This window comes from Myxocyprinus asiaticus, chromosome 5 (assembly GCF_019703515.2).
Source record: "Myxocyprinus asiaticus isolate MX2 ecotype Aquarium Trade chromosome 5, UBuf_Myxa_2, whole genome shotgun sequence".
NCBI lineage: Eukaryota > Metazoa > Chordata > Actinopteri > Cypriniformes > Catostomidae > Myxocyprinus > Myxocyprinus asiaticus.
In genome coordinates this window covers 38,432,955-38,456,093 of record NC_059348.1, presented here as the reverse complement: position 1 = coordinate 38,456,093, position 23,139 = coordinate 38,432,955, and the positions used below count along the sequence as shown (strand labels likewise).

At 37.6% G+C, this 23,139-nt stretch overlaps 2 protein-coding genes across 15 annotated transcripts in view; both read right to left on the bottom strand.

The window, feature by feature from the left end:
* Positions 1-1,028: 1,028 nt before the first annotated feature.
* LOC127441378 (ATP-dependent RNA helicase A-like) lies at positions 1,029-15,086 on the bottom strand. 2 transcript variants are annotated; one of them, XM_051698734.1, is made up of 28 exons: positions 14,987-15,086; positions 14,413-14,533; positions 14,192-14,332; positions 13,957-14,083; positions 13,608-13,738; positions 13,132-13,280; positions 12,133-12,179; positions 10,653-10,789; positions 10,476-10,565; positions 10,218-10,379; positions 9,970-10,047; positions 7,568-7,759; positions 7,320-7,461; positions 7,066-7,148; positions 6,749-6,905; positions 6,463-6,560; positions 6,066-6,279; positions 5,831-5,925; positions 5,671-5,744; positions 5,179-5,331; positions 4,845-5,005; positions 4,621-4,732; positions 4,037-4,198; positions 3,792-3,919; positions 3,430-3,659; positions 3,215-3,330; positions 2,568-2,768; positions 1,029-2,412 (listed from the first exon to the last, which is right to left on the bottom strand). In XM_051698734.1, the coding sequence occupies exons 2-28, from the start codon at positions 14,521-14,523 to the stop codon at positions 2,082-2,084; spliced, it is 3,822 nt and encodes a 1,273-aa protein (XP_051554694.1). In that variant the 5' UTR covers positions 14,524-14,533; positions 14,987-15,086; the 3' UTR covers positions 1,029-2,081. The 2 variants fall into 2 exon arrangements, with proteins under 2 accessions (XP_051554694.1, XP_051554696.1); XM_051698736.1 differs by lacking the exons at positions 13,608-13,738; positions 13,957-14,083; positions 14,192-14,332; positions 14,413-14,533; positions 14,987-15,086 and adding an exon at positions 12,300-12,443 and having other exon boundaries at positions 13,132-13,270.
* A 2,201-nt stretch (positions 15,087-17,287) lies between these two features.
* Positions 17,288-23,139, bottom strand: part of LOC127441375 (ras GTPase-activating protein nGAP-like) — a 167,573-nt gene continuing 161,721 nt past the window's right edge. For 10 of the 13 annotated variants that reach the window (XM_051698718.1, XM_051698711.1, XM_051698712.1 and 7 more), the window contains one exon: positions 17,288-18,916. In XM_051698718.1, coding sequence (XP_051554678.1) covers positions 18,749-18,916 — 168 coding nt within the window. In that variant the 3' untranslated portion in view covers positions 17,288-18,748. The remainder of the gene's footprint in view (positions 18,917-23,139) is intronic. The other 3 variants (XM_051698715.1, XM_051698714.1, XM_051698716.1) reach the window with 1 other exon arrangement.

Here is a 23,139-nt window from a genome sequence, read left to right as displayed (position 1 = left end):
ACATTGGACTTCAGAGGATGAACTGATGCCAACTCCAACCATAAGACATGGGATACATCATATGCTATTGCCTGAACCTTGGATTTAGGATAGACCTCACCGAAATTACCAGCTGGATGAACTGCGATGGACCTCACTGATCTCTGCCTGCATCACCTCGGTCTAATGATGGACTACACTCTTATAATGGAATACATATACTATCAATTAATTGCCAACAAAACCCTTTATCAGCCAACTAACAAGGACAATGCATCCATGTGAACTTCTGCAGTTAATCCAGGATGGACTTCAAAGACATTAGTCATTAATCTTACAGTTCATACAAAATCTTTGTTTTAAACACTGACCCTTAACACTTACTTAGTTTAATAATTTTAAACCATGACTTGCACTATACATAAGTAATATTGGCATTATATTCATGATGTTAGCCAGAGGGGAACTGGCCCCCACAGTGAGCCTGGTTTCTCCCAAGGTTATTTTTCTCCATTAACCAACATCTTATGGAGTTTTGTGTTCCTTGCCACAGTCGCCTTCGGCTTGCTCACTGGGGTTATAAATACAATTATTATTTAATTACTTATTTTTAAACACAATTCACAATCATATTTGATCAAACTACACAATGATGACTCTAAGACATTATAGATATTGCAGTTTCATTTTCTGTTAATGCATGAGTTTCTGTAAAGCTGCTTTGAAACGATGTAGGCAGGAGACAGCTCACTAAGTTTTGGAACAGACCCATAGTCCCACACATTCATTCCTGTGTGTTTGTGAGTGCATGTGTACTACATTGTGGATATGTTATAATCTCACCCCTTAATTTCTGTCTGTGTTTTGCATTGTGGCTAAATAATTGATTTTATTTGAAAAATAATAAAAACAATTGCTATGTGTTATAGTCTCGCCCATTTATTTTCTATCGAACAACACAAGTGACACTTTTGTCACGTGGCCTACAATTTATTTTTTTGTGTTCAGATGGCAAATGTAGGAAAACAAGTAACCAAACCTCAAGCCACTCAGATGAAGTACACCATTTTTATTAAAGAAAAAATATTGATTTCAGTCAAAAGGGACTGAACAGTGCACAAGGGTTAAAATGTTTTTTTGGAGTTATCAAAGACGATGGTTTGTCTTCTGAAAGATCTTTCCTTAACTCAAAATAACTATCATATCCATGGCTAAAGGGTGAACAATGTGATGCCTGAAAACGGCCAAGGTAGCTAATGCAATGGAGGATTGCAGTTGCATCCCAGAGGGAACAAAATCAAACAGAGGTGTCAAATGCTTACTCAGCATGAACATCAGCATGGGCAAGGTAATACATGTTATTGTCAAGTTTCATCACAGACCTTATTCAGAGTAGTGGTACATTTCTGTCAGGAATGAAAAAAAGGCTGAAAGGGATAGACTTACAGTCTCTTTAAATGGGCTGTACAGTTACTTGTTTAAACTAGGTTTTTTGGTTCAGCTGCTGAAAAAAAAATAAAAATAAAAAAATAAACTTTTCAAAAAACACCAGAAAACTAGTTTATACAGCTTAATATGGTGCATGCCATTGAAAAGACTGCAAGTCAATACCTCACAGCCTCATTTTGATCAAAAATTATGATGCTACTCTGAATTAGAGGTTACTCAAATCTCCATAGTGAAGCCCCACTGTGGAAATTTGAGTCATCGTCTAATAATGGAAACTGACAATGAAATAGGGTTTCATTACTGTTCTCACAGAAGGAAAATATGTTGTTGCTCTCAAATTTATTTGAATTATTTTCCCCTAAAGTAATGTTTATTAAACGATATAGTATCAGAAACACCAAAGGTCCACCAAAAAACATGGGTAACAACAGCTACTAGGTCAACTGGTTAATTTTACTGTTAATATTTTTCATGATTTTTTTTTTTTTTTTTTAACAAATAACATTAAAGAAAAGTTAAGAGAAGTTTCAATCAAGAGATTGAGCAATCAAAAACAAAAAACAAAAAAAAAACAACTGACAACTAAACCCAAACATACTTTTATACCCCCAAAAGATACTTGTATTCATGGACACATGCTCAAACATCCAGCTTTAAAAGCCACCTCTATTACCACCCCTGTTTCCTCCCCAACCTCCTCTGAATCCCCTCCCTCCATATCCTCCACCCCCCCTGTATCCACCACCACCACCACCACCGTATCCTCCAGATCCCCTGTATCCACCCCCACCACCACGATACCCTCCCGACCCTCTAAAGCCTCCTCCACCACCCTGGTAGCCTCCACCTCCTCTGTATCCTCCACCAGACCAGGATCCACCCCCACCACCTCCTCTGTATCCTCCTCCACCTCGGCCCCTAAACTCTCCACCTCCTCCAAAGTCAGTACGGGCCATCTTGGGTGGCCTTGGACCATCTCCAAAGCTGTTAAACACAAATACAAAATGAATTTAATTCCTAATGTTAGCAGTAAAATGAGAATAAAGGCAAGATTCTCAATTTTAAAAGCACTCTTTCACACCAATTTACCTTTATCCTAAATAGGCCATACAATTTAATACACTGAGAGGTTTCCTCACCGTTGGTTGGTGGCCATGAGGTTGATGCCCGCCGACGAGGGTCTAGACACAAGCCGTATGACGTTCAGCAAGCGCTCATTGAGGGGATCCAAATTTCTGATGTATTCTGGGTCTTTGGTTACCTCCACCACCAGGGCTTCCATAGCTGCCCTAAGGGCTGCCACGCCACCAGCTACATCATGGGGAATCTGCAATTTGATCCTACACAAGAAAGGGATTGTCTTGATGAAAAAGTATTTGATTTGTTCAACTAGATTTTTTTTAATTCAGACAGATTCTCTAATGACTCCTTCGTGCGGATTCGTTAAGAACCAAAGCAATATTTTTTTCTTCTCACAAATCAATATAAATAAGCTGATAAATTAGACATCACTATGGGTTGCGAGCAAATTTTACTCTACATAAGAGTAATACCTAGCCAATGAGAAATGTCCATGACTTTTACATGAATTTAAAGATTTGACTCATTTCCATGACTTTTCCCAAGCTTGGAAAACACTTTTTTAAAATTCCCCACTATTTCAGAATTTTCCAGGACCGTGGGAACCCCGTGCTTTGGATAAAAATTATCTGCTCAATATCAGTTATGCTTATAAACCTAGGAATATTTGTTTTTTGTTTGTGGCTTAACTTTATGAAACACTTACCACTCATCAAGCTCAACAATTTCCCCATTGGAGGTGATCTTTTTTGAGCCAAAAAGAATCAGCTGAAGAGGGCTGACAAGAGTCATTCCTTTGGCTGAGATGGCTCTAGTTCGGATCTGGAATAACAAAGTAATTAAAATGGATTCATTTCAGTAAAAGAAACAGCTAATTAAAACTATAATTTGAAGTTGAAAATGTAAAAGTCTCAAACTAACCTTTTCCCCAAAGACAAAGAAGGGAGATGGGTAGTTCATATCATGGTTGCTGAAAGGACAGTTGACTGAGGATTTGTGAATGAGTGCATTTCGGCCCTCTGTAGTCAGAATCTTCCTTTTCTCTTTGTGGTAACACACGTTGGGGTAAGAGCCAAATGTCAGTAGAGAGATCACCACATCCAAGTTATTGTCTGGTCCCACATTGTTAAACATTTGATTCATGAGGCACTCTAAAAGCAAGGCACAAGATATAAAAACAAAAATAGAATCAGCATATCAAATTACATTCTGAGTATTACAATAAATAGCAGCATTACACCAAACAATATTGTACATAAAAGTGTCTAGAAGCACTGGTTAACCTTCAGGAAAGCCCACGTTGACAAGGATATCTTTCAGCTGGACCTTGGCCTCCCAGGTCATCCTCAAAGTAGGCATGTTCAGCCTCTTGTGTTCACAAAACCGGATTTCTGCATCCTCACCTCCCATTCTGAAAACACAGTAGCATAAACAAATCTGAATCTGTTTAAACTGATACTCCCCTAACAAATTAGAATATCAAATGTGAAGTGTCCAATTTGAACTGTGCTGTCCCCTTATGACCCACCTGACTTCATCCCAGGCCTGGAAGACAGAGAGTAAAGCCACGTGGTCTGAAAAACGTGTGCCAGCATAGTTCCTATGGACGAAGCCGAGGCGTTTGCCCTCATTGATGAAGGGCTCAGGGAAACAGGATGCTGCTGAGATGGTGCACACTGCATCTCCAACACTAAACAAATGCACCAACACATGCACTGAGTGAATACACTGTGGTATATTCACCATGTCAGATTACCCACCCACCAACCCCATCCAACAATAGCGGACCCTGCACAGGCAGGGCATCAATTTGGCCTGCGCCAGCCCTGACTACAATGATGTATAAATACATTACAATTTAAATTTTTTTTGTTTTGTATTAAACATTACAATAAGAATTAGATTTTTGAGGCATCCTTTAATAATAATATAAACTGTATATAAAATCCATCAGATCTTTGTCCTGTTCTGATCAATTAAAAGGCTTACATTTCTTGAAGCAAAATCTAAATATCAATTAATTTCAGGTTGACCTGGACATGTTCTTGACAGGTTTGTGAAATTTGCTCATTTCAAAATTCCAACAGCCAAGGCTGGGTAAACAACTCTTACTTAAAAATGCATCCCATGATCATCATCTTTCCCAGACGAGGTTCAATTGGCAGTTTGGCCAGAATGCGTCCCAATGGAGTCAGCTCATCATTACAGTCTAGAGCATCCAGCTCTGGGGAATGACAGAAGATCATCACAGCAAGAATGCAATATTAAGCATTAAATGCACTGCTATGAGCTTTAATTTTAACTGGTTCTGGCAACAACTAACAGTGAAGCTGTACCTCTAAGTGTATGTTCTGCCTCAATAACAGCATCCAATGGAGGGGGCTCAATGGCTTTAGACAAGAACTGCCCAATGGCACCCAGTCTCAGTAGCTTAATACTGAGGGCCACCTCATGCAGTGGAGTGCGGAAGATTTCTGGAGTCAAGTGAGTCTCTAGCCTGCCACACAATCATTGCAATCATCAGCTGATTTCTCGCTCCAGAGTTGCTGTTTTTTTTTTTTTTTTTTGGAGTATAGCTTATTTTCCTTAACTGGATGTAATTAAGCTACTGAAGAATGAAAATGGATTGTGCTGAAACAAATAAAAACCCAGTTCTGTGGCAATTCATACTTGTCAAAACGAGCTCTGCTGCACAGGTGAAAGCAGAAGCCTGGTCTGACTCGACCAGCTCGTCCCTTTCTCTGCTCAAGGTTGGTCTTGGAGGCCCATACTGTGGCGTAGTTTGTCATGTTGTTGTGAGAGGTGAACAACTTCACTTTCTGTCTGCATGACACAAATTCAGTTTTTACACCATTTGTTGAAAAATTTCAAGAACATGTAGTGGGAAAAAAAATACATGCAGGTTTCCAACAACTTTTGACCAATTTTCATGCTTTTTCTATTACTTTTCCAGTCATTCGTTATTACTGGATAAGGAGTTTTTTTTAGCCGATTAAATATTTTAAAACATAGCACAATTACAAAAAATTTATATTGGTTATATTTTAAGATTCTATTAATTTACAAGTCTTTTTCCAGCCTGGAAATCACAATTTTAAATTTCCCAGATTCTAAGTTTCCATGACTGAGGAAGCCTGTACATGAATCAAAAGAATCATTTACTTGCAGGAGTCGATGACGAAGACCACATCGTTGATGGTGATGCTGGTCTCTGCGATGTTGGTGGATAAAATCACCTGTGATGTGTTTGCAAAATGTCAAGTATCAAACCACAAGCATATGTGAATTCATAAACTAAAACAGTAATCGAAATTCTACAAACCTTAGTCACACCGTCAGGGACAGGTTCGAACACTCTCCTCTGTTCCTCCCTGGGGATCTGAGAGTGGAGTGGCAGGATTCTGTAAAGATGACCACCTGAGTAAGACACAACATGGGAGGAATCACTAGGATATACATCACATAAACTGTTCATTCAAGTCAAAACACTTGGATGGACAGTCTCAGTGAGATAAATTCAGATTAGAGTATAATCAGAGTAATGTTAAATTATGGACCGAAGTGCGGGTTCATCTCCAGATGTTTCTGCATGGAATAGATGAGGTTCCAGCCTGGCAGGAAGACCAGCACAGCTCCAGGCACTTGCAGCGTTTCAATGTACTTCAGCAAAGCCTCAATCAGCTCAAATGGAGTTTCCTTCTCATTCAGTTGAGACATGGCACGCTTGGTCTCTGGAGTATACTCTGGTCCACAGATAACATTACAGTTCACCTAGAGGCATGAAATATTAAAAACTAAGCATTTCAAGCTTCACTTTCAGGAATATTTTTCCGCATACACCTGACACCTAAATAATGATACCGCATTCTATGGGAATTACTGGTGCTAATTTTACTCCAGTGGCTTTATGCATCATATCTTACAAAAACTCATATTACACATCATTACATGTACCTCTTCGTCACCCCCCTCTTCATCTTTATCTTTTTTCTTCCTATCTATAGGTGGTGGTACAAATTGGGTCATCTGGATGCAGTCTTCCAGAAAATACTCTGGAAATATTAAAAGAATAATCCATCAGTTTGACTTTGATTTCAACAAAGCCAAAGTTATTATTGCTGACTCATGAGTAATGGGCTTTCAAATATAAAGAATATTTGATCTATTATTTGATGTTAATATTTAACTACTGTAAAATGGCATTATGATACACAGCATTGTGAAAATGAAGCTTACTGACCTTGTACGGCATGTGCACGTCCATGCACCTCGATGACAGGACAGTTAAAAAAGTATTCCCTAAACATGGTGGTGTCAATGGTGGCAGACATAAGGATGATGCGCACGTCAGGGTAGGCCTGGATCACATCTCTCAGCACTACCAACAGGAAATCAGACTGGCGAGACAAACAGACACAATAACATGCAGAAACTCCACTTCTAAGAATATGATGAGAAAAAAAAACACGTCTCTAAATTGCCAATTGTCAGATAATAGCTGGGAAAAACCTGAAAAGTAGAAGAATCCATTATGATACATGTTAACATTGGACTTACATTTAAGTCCCTCTCATGGATTTCATCCACAATCACATGACTGATACCACGGATACCAGACTCAAGCTTCCTTAGCAACACACCTGTGAATAAACGTCAAATGAAATGTCATATCATACAATTATCTTTCTCAGGATGACAGCCTTGTGATACAGTGAAATATGTACTGAACACCAGAGGACAGACTTTCTACTAAAGAATCTATAGACTCTTTCCCCTCTGTGCAGCAGTAAGAGTGTAAGAGTGGAACGTACCAACTGTGCAGAAGAGGATGCTGGCGTGAGGTCTGGGTAGGACAGACTCAAAGCGCACACTGTACCCACAGCTTTTCCCCGCCTCCTCTCCTCTCTCAAAGGACACACGTTCTGACACTGACACCGCACTGATCCGTCTCGGCTAGGAGAAATGCAATAGCACAGGTCACAAAACAATACTAAATAAGTGCTGACGGAGCAAACAATGGAACTTCTTCAAACAGGACAGCTTTCTGTACTTGACTCACCTGTGTAACAACGATATTGCATTCAGCTGCCTTGCCTCTATGTATAAACTCGTCCAAGATGTATTGAGGAACTTGGGTGGTCTTTCCACAGCCTGTGGCTCCACGGATGATGACCACTGGGTTATTGTGGATGGCGGACAGGATTTCTTTTTCAAAGTTCTTCACTGGAAGCTGACTTCGCTCCTTTAGAATCTGTCGGAGACCAAGGGAACAAGATGCTAGTTGATCCCAGAGGACCCAAACACTGTATATACACTGTATGCACCACTATTCTTTCTCTGTTGGTTATACCGGCATTATATTTTTCCAGTTTGTATCTACCTTTAAAATCTTCACTTAGGGATTAACAATGCTCACAGAGAAAGAAAAAGGGGAAAAAGGGAGCTTTCAGGGGCCAAGCCACAGAAGTGGGCCAAAGAGAGATAGTTCAACACCCCCGACAGTGCTACGACTACCGAAGATCGCACGTGCTTATTGCCTGCGCATCTCTCGCCGCAGCAAATTATTATGGATTACTTTTATGATGCCTTTATGTGCTTTCTGGAGCGTCAAAAATTTGGCACCCATTCACTTGAATTGTAAGGACCTACAGAGCTGAGATATTTTTCTAAAAATCATCATTTGTGTTCTGCAGAAGAAAAAGTCATACACATCTGGGATGGCATGAGGGTGAGTAAATGATGAGAATTTTCATTGTTGGGTGAACTATTTGTTTAACACTTTTATACACACATATTTGCAGAAGTAACAGTGTCATCATAAATGACAATAACAGTGTAAACGATGCATATTATGGCCACGTATAGCATGTTAGCACCATGAATTCAGTCACTGAGTAGTTCATACAGCTTCTTTTATTAATCTTGTGTGATTTCCAGTCATAGAATGAAGCATGAAGTCATTGATAACAAATTTGAATGTCAAATTACATGTATGTTTTTACATGTAGTCTTGAGCGTCCTCATATTAAAATGTACCTCTAAATCAGTGGTTGGCCGATACAGATTTTTTAATGGCTGATGCCAATAGCCAGAGAGCAGGGTGGCCGATACAATGCCGATATATCACACAATATAATTTAGTAAATAAACAAAATTGCTAAATATATATATATATATATATATATATATAGTTCATATATATATAAACTCTTATTTAGCACTATATTTACTCAATTTCACACAAAACTAACAAATAATATTGTATTTTAAATGGTATATAGCAGTTTCTTCAGATTTCTTTTTTAGTCATCAAATATTAGTCATTTATTTGCAAATTAAAAAATTGTTAATATATTAGGAAGGAAATAACAGTACACACAGTAGTCCAGCAACCGTGGATGGCATGTACGCTTTAACAATCGCATTTACTCAAAAAAATATCGAATCAAGCCAATTGTACATTTAGTGCATAGTGAATAAGACATTAACTTATAGCACACGTGAAGCGCTTTTACCTTGGGTTGCATCCGAAAACGTAGGCAGCTGACTTGCTACTTTGCTGCCTAATCAGTTAATGGCTTAACTGACAGTTGTTCTGAATTAATGGAACTCTTAAGGAAACTGGTCTCCAAACAGTTTGAAAAGCACCTTATTTTATCCTCCGTATACAGCCTCCAGAGGCAGCATTTTCCTGGTTTCAGATGCAGCCTTGAAATTGCACTCAAGCAGCAGCAATCTCCTGACAGTTTAAATGGCCTGGATCGCCTGCTTGGATTGACACGGAGTGAACGTCAGGATTTGTGAATCAGAGGAGCTTTTGATCCTGAAGTTTTTGATTCTGGCTGATGGAATACACGCTTCAGAGGAAGATATTAGATGAGCTCTTGAAAACGCTGGATTTTCATGAGGTTCGTGAATAACACCGGTTTAAACACGATATACTTGCAAATGGTATATAATACAAGTTTTATTGATATTTGCCTTTTTATCATAAGACAAGACAGTTAAAAGTTACAGTGAACTGTAGGGGAGAGAAAGAATTAAACAGGCCAGCACTTTAACATTATGAGCTCAAACGTGTCTGCCGTGGATCTTATATACGGAGTTGTACACCGGTCTATTATTGTAGTAACACAATGGCACGTAACAACAAAACGAACCGTGACTGGTCGTTTACATGTCTCAGTCGCTTCACATGCAAGCAGGCGATTCTCGGCGCCCACAAGAAACAAATCGGCCAAACAGGAAAATTTATCGGCAGATGCCGATAATTAAAAAAAGTCAGAATATCGGCCTCGGCGATATATCGGAATATCGGCCTCCCCAGCACCAGAGGAGGTGTCAGAATGTCTTAAACTGCTTTTTGGCTCTGAGCGAAGAAGCACTTTGCCATGAGTGTGCTGGGACCTTAATACACTTATTTTAATATCACAGTGATTTTCAGAGGTGCTTTTTGCTCACCGTCTGTAGGTTGTTGTCCTGCTCAAGTTGATAGTTCAGCTCATGCTGCAGGTCTCCACTGATCTGTTCTGGGGTGCACTGCAAAGCAGGTGAGCAGAGTTGTCAACACATTGGAGGAATGCAATGGGTATTACAACATGTTTTAACTCCAAAAAAAGACTTATATGAAGTATGCCATATCACACACAATTCTATTGCTTACATTCAATTACTTAATAGAAATGCTCATTGTAGAATTGTATACTTACAAATGCCAGCGGTCCTTCATCGATGTTGGAACTGGTCCATGGGTTCCAGTTCACCTGTGGAGGAGACCACGGCACCACTCCTGCCATGCTCTGCCTCTGTGAAGGCTCAAAGTGTGCTAACTTCCCTTGCACTAGAGAAACTGGACTGTTGGGGTCCTGAGGCTAGAACAGGACACACAAAAAAGTTCTTTAGCACATACTGTATGATTCTCACTTCATCTCACTTCCTGACACTTGAGTTTTTTTAACTATACTTACAGGTGGAGGGATATGGATGCCAAGTTCCTGCACAATACTTTGCACTTGTTGCTGAAGATCATCACTAAGATTTACTTCATATACATCCACCTGTCATATCAACAAAAAGAGGCAATTAGATAAGTCAGTAAGCACAAATGCAGTAACAAGATTTTTGATTCGGACTGCTGAACTCACACTTTCTCCTTCTTTCTTCTTGGTCTGCCCTGTGTAAGCTTCTATAACCCCCAAATGGTAAAGCTGACGGACCAGGGACAGTGCACAAGACTGGGCGGCCATCTTCTTATTAGAACCATGTTCACGGGCAAAAATCTCTGAAGAATTAGGACAGCATTAGCAAGGACAAGACTTTCTTTGTTGATGTAAAACTGTTTCAGAAGGGATTTTCACACCTGAAATGGTTAGGAATTAATCCTGGGTATTCAGGTATTGATGTTTCACACTGTACATTTGTAAACCCTGTGTTAACGTTTTTATTTGCATAATTATGAGGTTGCTAACAATGATTTGACAAAAAAAAAAAATGAGGTAAGCACTGAGGCATTATATGATTAGCTGCCTGTTGCTGAACAACTTTCTGAAACATTCTAATACTGCATCATTTTACACTGTACACCTTTGGAACAGCAAATGCGGTGCCATCCCTGCTCTGGAGCAGAGTTTCATAACCCCTGGTCAAAAGCAGTGCTAACCCCCTTTCAAAATTACAAGTGTGAAACACTGCTTTACCCAGGGTTAATAGCAGGGTCTAAAAAGATGATAACCCAGGGTTAAGGGCAGTGTGAAAAGCCCAATTGTGTAGCAAACTGTCTGAATGATACTTCTCCACATTGCTGCCACAGCCTTGTTTGGCCTTAAAATGAATTATGTAAATAGTTGTGAAGTAGTGGTCAAACGATTTGGGTTTTTCAGTGGCTATTGTGGATCCAGATATCTAGAGAGCAGGGTGGCCGACGGCAGATATAGTTAATACAATTTATACATACAAAAATAACAGCAAATGAGACCTGTTTTTTATAAACTGACAAAGCTGTTGGAAGACTTTTGAAATTAAAAAGAGAAACATACATTTCTGATAATAAGCAAAGCCAATTATTAGTCAATAATCGAAAAATTGGGGGCCTGGGTAGCTCAGTGGTAAAATACGCTGGCTACCACCCCTAGAGTTCGCTAGCTCGCTAGTTCGAATCCCAGGGCGTGCTGAGTGACTCCAGCCAGGTCTCCTAAGCAACCAAATTGGCAAGGGTAGAGTCACATGGGATAAACTCCTCGTGGTCGCTATAATGTGGTTCGTTCTCAGTGGGGCGCATGGTGAGTTGAGTGTGGTTGCCGCGGTGGATGGCGTGAAGCCTCCACACGCGCTATGTCTCCGTGTCAACGCACTTAACAAGCCACGTGATATGATGCACGGGCTGATGGTCTCAGACGGGGAGGCAACTGGGATTCGTCCTCCGCCACCCGGACTGAGGCGAATCACTACGCGACCACGAGGACTTAAAAGCACATTGGGAATTGGGCATTCCAAATTGGGAGAAGAAAAAAAATAATAATAATAATAAATAAATAAATCTAAAAATTGCCACATATCAGCCAATTAATCAGCCTGACTGAAGTATTGCTCAATCACTACTTTCAAGTACTTGAAATTGCTACTTACTTCTACCCAGCTGTCGCACGAAGAGTGTCATCTCAGCAATAAAACTCCTGAAATAAAGCAAGATATAATATCGAGGACAGAACATTTAGTTCAGTTCTTTAAAACTTCACAAGCTAACAACAACGGTGAACAAAACAAAAATGCAAATTTATACTCCACAGACTGACCTCTTAACTGGACAGGTCATGAGTTCAACAGTAACATTTCAACACAGGGTGTGTACAGGATAACCCAGTCTTCGGCAGGTGTGTTTTCTGCTGGACTTTAAACAGGGAGTTTTTTTCCTCTCTAGGTCATGGGGGCCTCAACTCCTGATGGACAAGTGACACCAGAAATCACAACCAGACATTACTTTGCCTCTACCACCTCTTAAATCTACCAAATCACAGACTTCACCATGTGACCTCTTAGTGCAGCCTAAGTCATGTCACATGTTTGTCCCAATGTAAGGTTGTGATTTCTGGCATCTCTACTGCCCTCCCTCTAGGTAACATATAGTGCATGCATGGGTGAATCTCACGAAAACATGGCCAGGTCACATTTCAACCCAAAATCATAAGAAAAACAAAGAAACAGACTTCATGATCTTTAAGCAAATATAATTTGCACAAATATATAGATTCTAATTATTTCGATTGTAGGGTGAAATGTGACCTGAACATGTTTTTCACAGGTTTCATGAGATTAACCCATATATGACACATATTCTGTAAGGGAACTTCCAAGAGGAGGCTGTGTACAGTATGTTCTCCGAGATCTCCTTGAGGTTAGATGCACATCAAGGAGTTCTCTGTCATCGTTTCAGTCCAGCAGAAAAACAAACCCTCAATATGTCAAATTTAAGATTTCTTGATGAGGTAGATTTAGTGAATAATTAAAAACCTTAGCCAACAAATGAATAAACACCTAAAAATCAGGTTAAACGGATTTAATGAAAGTAAATAATTTACTGAAAAACTAAGTTGTTGAAGTAAATCTTTTTGATGGGGACATTCTGACCTGTTGTGGTCAGGCCCCACTTGGCTATATTTGTAGTCAGTTTGGTTTTTCTCCTTCTGAAAGAACTGGTTCAGACGAGCCTTTGCATTGTCCAGAGTCCAGTTCCCATGCAAGCCAGCGTTCAGATCAACCTCCTCCGATTCTAAAGTCTTGGGGAAGTAAAATTTTAATGAGACTCAGTACTTTCCCCATTCTGTAATTCTTTATTATGGATATGTTCAAAACAAAATACTATCACAGTACTCATACTACTTCTGTATGCATACTATGCAATATATGCTAATTTTATGTATGCATGGAACACCCAGATGACCTCTGCCTTTGCCAAAACATGCAGTATACAACAGAACACACTGCAAACAATACTGTGCTGTTTGCTTAACTTTACGTTTCATTTTGAATCTGACGAATGAAACCGCTATTTTTTTCCCAATCTTTTTCACATCTTTTTAGTATTTGATCTGATGTGGACCTACTGCTTTGGCCTCCTGCTCATCTCTCTTGGAGAAGTACTCTTGCAGGTTAGCTCCTCTCTCCCATTGAGCATTACCAAAACCTGAGTAGCCCAAACCTGTGACTCCGGGGACAGGTGCAGAAACTTGAGGTTCTGAGACACGGGAAGAACTTCAGTGTTAGAACAGTTCCTTTTTAGTCAGTGTCACTTATAAATAAATAAAACCATTGTGTCATTTCATGTAACTTGAATGTTCGTTCATGCGCAACTGTAGCCTGCACAATTACATATTCATATTCAATAGTAAAGAGCAAGGCCGAAGACAAAAACAGTCATATTCAAATTCTGCTGTAGTTACTATCATAACGTACCATTAAGTCGTACACCTGGTTCTTTCTTCACAGCCAGATGTGGAGGTAGTGGACAGTTGGATGGGAGATTTCCAAACTCACCTTCACCACCACCACCACCACCACTTCCTCCATCAGGCACACTGACCTGAAAATATAAAACTCCAACTGAGACCGTTGCCTTATACAAACCATATAACAAATATGTAGGTTAGAACTTGAGAGAAATGTTAATAAACATAGATGTTGTACTGACCCCTATAGCAGGAACTTCATTAGCATTTATCTCTTTTGTTCGGACAAGATAATTCACAAAATCTCGGGCAGCATTGGACTGGGCATCCTTTTTGTTGGTGGAGTTTCCCATGCCGATGTAACTGTAACCCTCAATGCGCACCTTAGAGAAGAAAACATGGTTTTGAGTAGACTTTTGAGCAGCTACAAAATAAACTACAGATGCATCAGCATTGTTCTTACCTCACAAGTGAACTTCTGTCTGTTTTTATTTCCAGCTGCTCGGGTGTCATAGTTTGGGGTTATCTTCTTTTTTCCACACCAAGCATAGAGGAAGTTTTTAATGTCTGCCATTGTTGAAGGCCTGCATGTGAATTAGATAAATGCCATGAAAGTAATGATTTAAGAATAACAAACCACCATTAGAAAATCAAACACCCACTCACTGCAGATCAGAGATAAATCTAAACATGCAGAACTGATTCCAAGAATAAAGGCCAAACAGAACAGTATATCTGTACAAGAAAGGCTATATCCAAGAATCTACAGATTGCAAACTCGATAACGTGCTAGGTAACTTGTTAACATGACAGCACAATAAATATTACACATTTAAAAGACAAACAGACATTTCTAAACAGGTTTTCGCAGCATTTGAGTGCATGTAATCTGGTGCAATGAATGGGCTAACGTTAGCAAGCTAGCTAGCTAGCTAGACGTCCTTAATGTGTACAAATACTGGTTAGACAGCCATATCCACTTCACGGAAGAATATTAAATAAATTAAATTCAATACAAAAATGGCCAGTATTTTTACCTGATAACGGTCCCCTTTTTGTAAATTCACACAAGATGTTCAGGGAAATATGTGTGTTACACGGACACTGGCCATACCAGTGTGAACGCGCAGATTTAGAACCGGAAGTGACGTAAGGTGCCCAAATTCACAGATAACAGTACGCACTTCCATGAGTACGCACTACGCAGAGGATGTTCATACCATTCTGTTGTTCGTGGATTTTAAAGACGATGGCATCCGCTGAAGGTGTCCATACCTGAATAGGTATTTCTTTTCTAAGTACAAGAATTAGGTGGCTAACGTTATTATCTTAGAACCGTTGTCAATGAAACAAAAATGATGCTCCTCCACCAGGGGGCGCACGGGGGCTCTTAAAGGTAAATCTCAATTTTCACCCAATTCAAATCTCAAAGTTGTTTTCTCACTGGAGACATACTGTACAAAACGTATGATCGTTTTAATGTATTAATTTCTTATTATTGATACAAATGAAAGTTTGCTGTATAAATTATAAAAAATATCCAGTAATAACTAACGACGTAACTGGAAAACGTAACTGGTTCCATGTAATCCCTTCTTGTATGGGCTACTTATGCTGCGTTCCATTTGTCTCGGAAGTCGGAGCTCCGAGTTATTTTCCGAGTTCCGAGACCGGAACTGACAAATGGAACGCCCCCCGATGTTGGAATTCCTACTCGGAAAGTCGGACGAACTCAAAGGACCCCGAGTTCAGAAAGCAAGATGGCTACGAAGAGCATCGACTGTAGTATGCTGTGGGTTTAAAGTTTTTTTTTTTAGCACTTTTGTCTTTTTTGTGTCCAATTTAATAAGTTGTATACACAATACTGTATTACCGTTGCCTATAGGCATGTTGCTACGATCCTGTTATGCGTGAATTACCGTGTAATGTGTTGTTTATAAACTGGTACAGCTAAAATTGGCTAGGTCGCTGCTGCTAACAACAACAATGGTCGCTGCTGCTACAAGAACAATGGTCAGTGTTGCTACAACAACACTGCCTAACGTTACAAACCGTAAAACCATTTACACATAACACAGTTTGGCAAATTTATATTGCAAATATACGTTTGTACTTCCATAGAGCATTGCCCTTTGTTTACACCACTTGTTCAATTAAAACGTGGTTAACATGTTTTGATACAATCAAATGCGCGGAAACATTAACATACCTTTTCCGCTTTCTGTCATCTTCCTCGAGGTCTCTTAGGTGAAGGGCATACTTATTTTGTAGCTCTCTGTACTCCAAAAAAGCTAGTGCAACAATTATTTTCCTGGAGGTGTCCATCTTTTTTCCGACTTGTCGTGTTGTATGTAAAAGGAACGCATCCATCTCGGATTTCTTGTTTTTTTTTAACGGATATGACGTCGATCGGAGTCCCGAGCTCCGACTTCCAAGACAAATGGAACGTGGCATTAAACTGCGATCTGGACATGCAAATTTTATTGGAATTCTTTTCTTGAAAATGTTCACCAAATTGTTGCATTTCTAACAAGATAAGAGAAGTATATTTTATGAGTGTAAACATGAACAATCCCTTTACAAACCGATTTATATTTCTCTATTTTTAAAAAATGTTTAACACATTATTCTTATTATTTTTGCGTAGTAAAAACTTTATTCATGAGAACAAATTTCTCAATAAAAAACAAAAACAAAACTGTGATCTGGACAATGGTGTAAATCTAAATGACACTAAGTAATCTTAATAGCCTTTTAATTGTAAGTAAGCAAGCAGTGATGAGTATGAAAACCAAACATACATGACTAACTGGAGACAATAAAAGTAAATTATTTTTGTGATTGTTGTTATTATTTCATATATTCAGGCCACAGGACAATGCCAGCAAGTATGTCCGGGAATGTATTCCTAATACTCACCTGTATACCTCAAGAACATACATTTTTACCAGTCGAGAAGTACGTTCTTCCTCAAATGCAGTGCATACTCTGACAATATGCACTTTTGGATGCAGCAAATGGCTGGATTGTTAAACCCCCACCCATTTTATGCTAATTACTAGGGCACCTACTATTTCCTTAGTTACAACAATCAGTCTGAAAACTTTAACACATTTCAATTTCAAGAATAAAGAACTTTAAAATTGGCATTTTAAATACTCTAAGTGGAATGTAGTAGTAATAATAATAATTAAAAAAATATATATTTGTCAAGGGAATGTCTTCTCAATAATGTGCAAAGCAAATATAATGCTTTCTACCATGCCACTAAGGAGAATAAAAGATAAAAAATCAAAAATACTCAATCAGTTTCAGATCACACAATGTAGACAACATAATCAATGAGGCCACAATCCATCTTTATTCTATGCTCAGCTGTCAACTTCTGAACTTTGAGACTGACCATCGAACATATCACTGTGAGAACAGCAAACAATGAAGAGTTCTGTGCCACAAAATGTTAAAGGCATTGCTGTTCATATGGACAGAGTGAGAACAGTGGGAAACAAAGGCATTCAACAGAAGTTGTCAACAAAAAATAAACTGGATAAGAACAAGAGCAGTGAGACTGTAGATTGGCGGTTTCACAGCACTCTGGTCAGATACATGAAACCAGTACGAGGCAAAAGTTTTGTTAAGTTAAGGTGAGTGACAGCCCTCCAGTTGATGCATCATATCACCAACATATCTGACCAAATAATATGGTTAATTCATCATAATATTTCATTTCATCAATTCACTAATTCATTCAATGGTCTATTTTTAGTAACACATTAAAGGGATAGTTCAACCAAAAATGAAAACTTTGTCATCATCTCACCCTCATGACATTCTGAACCTGTATGACTTAGTTTCTGGCATTTAACCCAAAAGCAGACATATATTTGTATGTCCAAGCTGCTCTTATCTATACAGTGAAAGTGGATGGGGACAGCCATAGTCACTATTGACTTTCACTGTATGGAAAAAAGCAGCTTAGTCATTCTGCTAGGACTCCCTTTGTGCTCCACACAAGTAAGAAATTCATGCAGGTTTGGAACTACATGAAGGTGAGTAAATTATGACAAAATTTTTATTTTTGGGTGAACTATCCCTTAAATAAACATGTACTCTTATTTTTCTGATGAACTGAACTGTGTCTGCATTCACTGTGTCTGTCACCTCAGACACAACAACCTTTTGCAAGATGACAACAAAATAAAAGAAAAAAGAAATTTTTTATATATATATATATATATATATATATATATATATATATATATATATATATATATATATATATAAATATATAGAGAAGTTGTGTTAGAAAACTGAGTGCCAAAAATTACCTTCTGTTTTTACCTGTCAGCTTCCGTTACCTGCAGACATTTACAAATATGACTAATACCTATGTGCTTTTATTCATATTTTCTTTTAAAACAATTAAATTTTTACGATATGTACATCTCCTTCAAATATCTTAGGCAATAATTACAAATCTTTACAATCAAAAATCTGCATTTAGGCATATATCAATATTTAAAATAAAAAACAAACTTACTGACTCAAAATTCTTTGCTGAACGTTCCCACGCAATTTAAAACAATCCTCTCTGCAGCAGCATTTATGTACATTACCAATATTAGATAATGTTAATTTACATTAATAACCAGACATTCCTTGGAATTGCATGTATACAGTAGTCAGTCAATTTAGCCACCAGCTAAGGGTGCTCTGTCCATCTTGAACTTCACTAATCAGTGACAGAGATTTGTCTTGTTGCACCATTCAGTATGGCACTTCAAGTCCATGAGCACCAATCAGCAACTGCTGTTCTTGAACTCTCCATTCTCAGTGATGGAGAGCTTGGTGGGGTTAGTGGGCGACAGTCCATTGCGGAGGTTGTGCATGCTGTAGCGTTCTTTAACCTGAGTCAGGGCACTCATTAGCCGTGAGTTAGCTGCATCCAGGGAGCTGATCCTCTTCTCCTGTGAAAGAAAGAGAGAGAGAGAAGTTCATAAAAATCTGGGGACTAGAGTTAACATAAAGGGGGAGTTAGTGGATCTTTTTGGGTCAATCTGCCAAGAACCGATCAAATGAAAAAAAAATAAAAATAAAAAAAAAATAAAGTCTATTGTTGTATTGTTTTTATGACAATTAAAGGTGCACTTAGTAACATTTTGTTCATGTTACCTTGGATTTACAATGACACAGTGTGGATGCAGCATAATTCAAAATCAATAGTTTTCAGTTGCTGATGTCATTGTAGAAATTCACTATTCAAAATCAGCCACGATTAATTTAATCCATGAGTGAAATGGTTACTGAGATTAAGCGAGTAGTATACATCAAGTCATGTGATTCTAAAATGGCAGCTCCCATGAGGGCGCCCCTCCCCCATGTAGAATAAAACAGCTTTTATAAGGTTACTGATAAGACTAGAGTCCTCATCTCTTGTGAGTGCTCATGATTTTATACATATGTTTCAAAATTACAATTCATTTCTTTAGGAGTAAAACTTTTGTAATGGGGAAAAAATTACTGAGTGCAGTAAAACCAAAAACCAAAAAAAAAAAAAAAAAAGAACCCCAAAAAAACAAAACAAACAAACAATAACTACATTAATGTAAAAAACAAAACAAAAACTCATTATTATAATGACCAAATAAATAAATAATAATAATAAAAAATGCTTCATTATTTAAATTGTCAAGTATATATTTCCCAATGTGAATTTATAGAAGTATTTTCAATTAAGCATTGATGTTAACATAAGCTTTTTAATTTTATATATATATATATATATATATATATATATATATATATATATATGTAACATTGTGTCCTGACAGGATGCTTACATTACTGTCTATTGGTATCACATGAATTTGTTTTTTCGCATTCCAGAAATGAGAATTTGGATGACAAATTAACCTTTTATTCTAAAATTTGTGTATAAATGGCAAAACTAATGAACTTGTATTATACAACAGAAAAGGATGAAATAAAATATTTTATAATATGTGTATCTTCAAATGTATAACCAAAATAACAAAATAACGTCATTAAAAAAAATGCTTAAGTGAATGGTGCCCATTCGTAATTTGTGCCATTCAGGCAAGTGAACAGTCATGCATGCTACAACAGAACTGCCTTCAACAGTACACCAAAAAACAATAGCAAGTTTGTGATTGGAGCAAAAAGAGGACATTAACTGAAATCCTGCAAAAACAACATAAGCAAACATAAAACATAGAAAAGAAAGCAAGACCTTCCTCACACTATAAAATAACTGCAGTGGCAATTTGTGTGGAGTGCACACCTAACATGGCGCAGGGAGCGAGGCAGCAAGGGAATCGGAAAGTGACTAGGCAAAAATAAGGTGGGAAACAAAATCAAGCAGCCAAAAGCTAGAGCTCACAGATACCAGGAACTGCTGGTCTGCTTAGAGTGCTCCCTATCAACACACATTCCTCAATAGCACCTATCAAATTCAAAATCTAGAAATGTGTTGGGTATGTGTTTTATTGATTTTGTTTGAATGTATATCTTGTTTTTGTTTTGTTTTTTTATGAATTTGTTTTATTTTGATTATCTAATTGATGGTGACCATAGTACTGCATGTTTGGGGTGGGGGTGGAGGGGGGGTTATAATGTGAATAATTGATTAAATTTTTTATGTTGTGTTTGTATGTTTTATTTTTGGAATCAATAAAATTGTTAATAGCAAAAAAAAAAAAAAAAAAAAAACAATCTTGAAATGTGGGAATGGTGTGAATGTTCACTAACCCCAAGGAGAATTAAAAAATTCACATTTCTTTTATGTTTGCATACTTCAAGTATCTAAAGCCACACAGTTTGAGGCATTATTCATGTCCGTAGCACTGTACAGGACAAGTTAAGTGAAGTTTGTTACTTAAGGCCATTTTATACTTCTGCGTTGTAGCTACAGCGGTTACAGTGTAGCCTGACGTGAACCTCTCCAAAAATGTAACTATGCGTCGTGTCAACACAGACCACAACAGCTGTGATTGGTCCACTTTGTAACCAGAGACTGTCCCCCAGGATGACAAAAAAAGATATCTGAGGTTGCGTCGTATTTTCTCAAGAACTATGCATCTTATCCACTGATCAGTGATTGTGTCGTACTTGGACTTGTTTAGTATTTCGGGACTAACAGTTGTTGAAGTTGAAGTCATGAAGTTACAAGCAAAAATGCAACAAAAACCACATCTGTTTATAACATATAAACTCTGTGCTTCTTTCCTCTGGGCTTTTACTAGAAATATACAGGTATCTGGTTTGTGGCTCTGAAACAATATTTGTTGTATTCTACTCGAGACCTTTCTGATCTGTATGTTTTGACCGTATGATTGACAGTATTGTGTACAATAACTAATAATATTTTATAGGGGTGTAACGGTTTATCGTGGCACGATACATCGTGGTTAAAAAATTTGAAGATGCGCATCATGGAGATGGGACAGTTTAAAAAAATAAATAAATAAAATTCATAAAATGAATCTCTTCATTGCACATAAGGAGCTCTAAAAGACGATTGCATACTAGCAGCCACAGATGTTGTACGATGAATTCAGCTGAAACTGTGAAAACTGAAACCAGGAGTAGGAGAAAGATGCGCTTTTTCAGCGCAAGGGACCAAATACACATTTGAAGTGTGAGAATGATCTGCTCTTACTGCGCGAGAGAAAATTAAAGTTTACTGTGGTTTAATGATTGTGCCATATTAATCTACTATACGTAAATAATGCTGATTGCTGAATATTATGTATAACAATGCTATGGGGGAATATAATCCTTATGTCAAATGTCATGTCTGATTTGATTTCATCAGTAAATTATTATTATTTATTATTATTAGCATGCACTTCCATTAAATATGTATTTTTTAAAAGAATATTTAGATGTAATCAGAGACAATATTATTTTTGAAAAATAAAATTGTATTTAAAATAATTTAAATGTATGTTATCAGTGACAGTGTGTAAGCAGCATATGTATCTAACATCATTCTGTATTTTCCGCAAAGCAGTTATTAATATTTCCATTTGGTGTCACCATTGCCCTGTTCTGGGTTAATTTTTAGTGCCAGTACATCTCTGACAGGGCTCCAGTCTAAAAAATGACTAAGGATCCATTGGCTCCTACACTGAAACATTTAGGAGCCAAATTGCTGTTTTAGTTGCCACATCACAGAATTGCTCGATTTAGATTGTTGTTCAAAAACAAGATAGAAAGCCAAAGAAAAGACAGCTGATAACTCATTAATCAGCTGTTGAATATACAGTATATACAGTAGAGTTGAGTGCACAAATTTGCATTCTCCTTTTGTTGTTGTCTTTATTTATCACACATTTGCACATATACAGTGAAATTCTTCTTTTCACATATCCCAGCTAGGCTAGGGTCAGAGTGCAGGGTCAGCCATGATACAGCGCCCCTGGAGCAGATAGGGTCAAGGGCCTTGCTCAAGGGCCCAACAGTGGCATCTTGGCGGTGATGGGGCTTGAACCCCTGACCTTTTGATCAGTAACCCAGAGCCTTAACCACTGAGCATATATATATATATATATATATATATATATATATATATATATATATATATAATTTAGTACTGCCCTTCAGAATCTACATAACAGGTATTTACATAAAGTATAATAAGCATATAGTAGTGTGTTGCCTTCTTGAGCATCAGTGAATGTTTGCACCTTGTGTAATAGTTGTGTATGAGTCCCTCAATGTATCATAAACTGGATCTCACATCACAAATAAATAAATTATATATATATATATATATATATATATATATATATATATATATATATATATATATATATATATATAATTTATTTATTTGTGATGTGAGATCCAGTATATCCCATATATATATATATATATATATATATATATATATATATATATATATATATATATATATATATATATGGGAGTGCATTTATTAAATTGATTTGATATATATATATATATATATATATATATATATATATATATATAATAAAAAAACTACTGTGACTAGATGGCCCAGACACAAAGACTAGAGTGCAAATTGAATGAAATCCCAGATGCAGTTTATTGTGCTACTCCAATCCCAAATAATAATAACCAGGAAAAATGTCTGCACTTCCAGTTGTGAACTCAATGATGGCTGATTCGCTGAGAAAGTGACTCG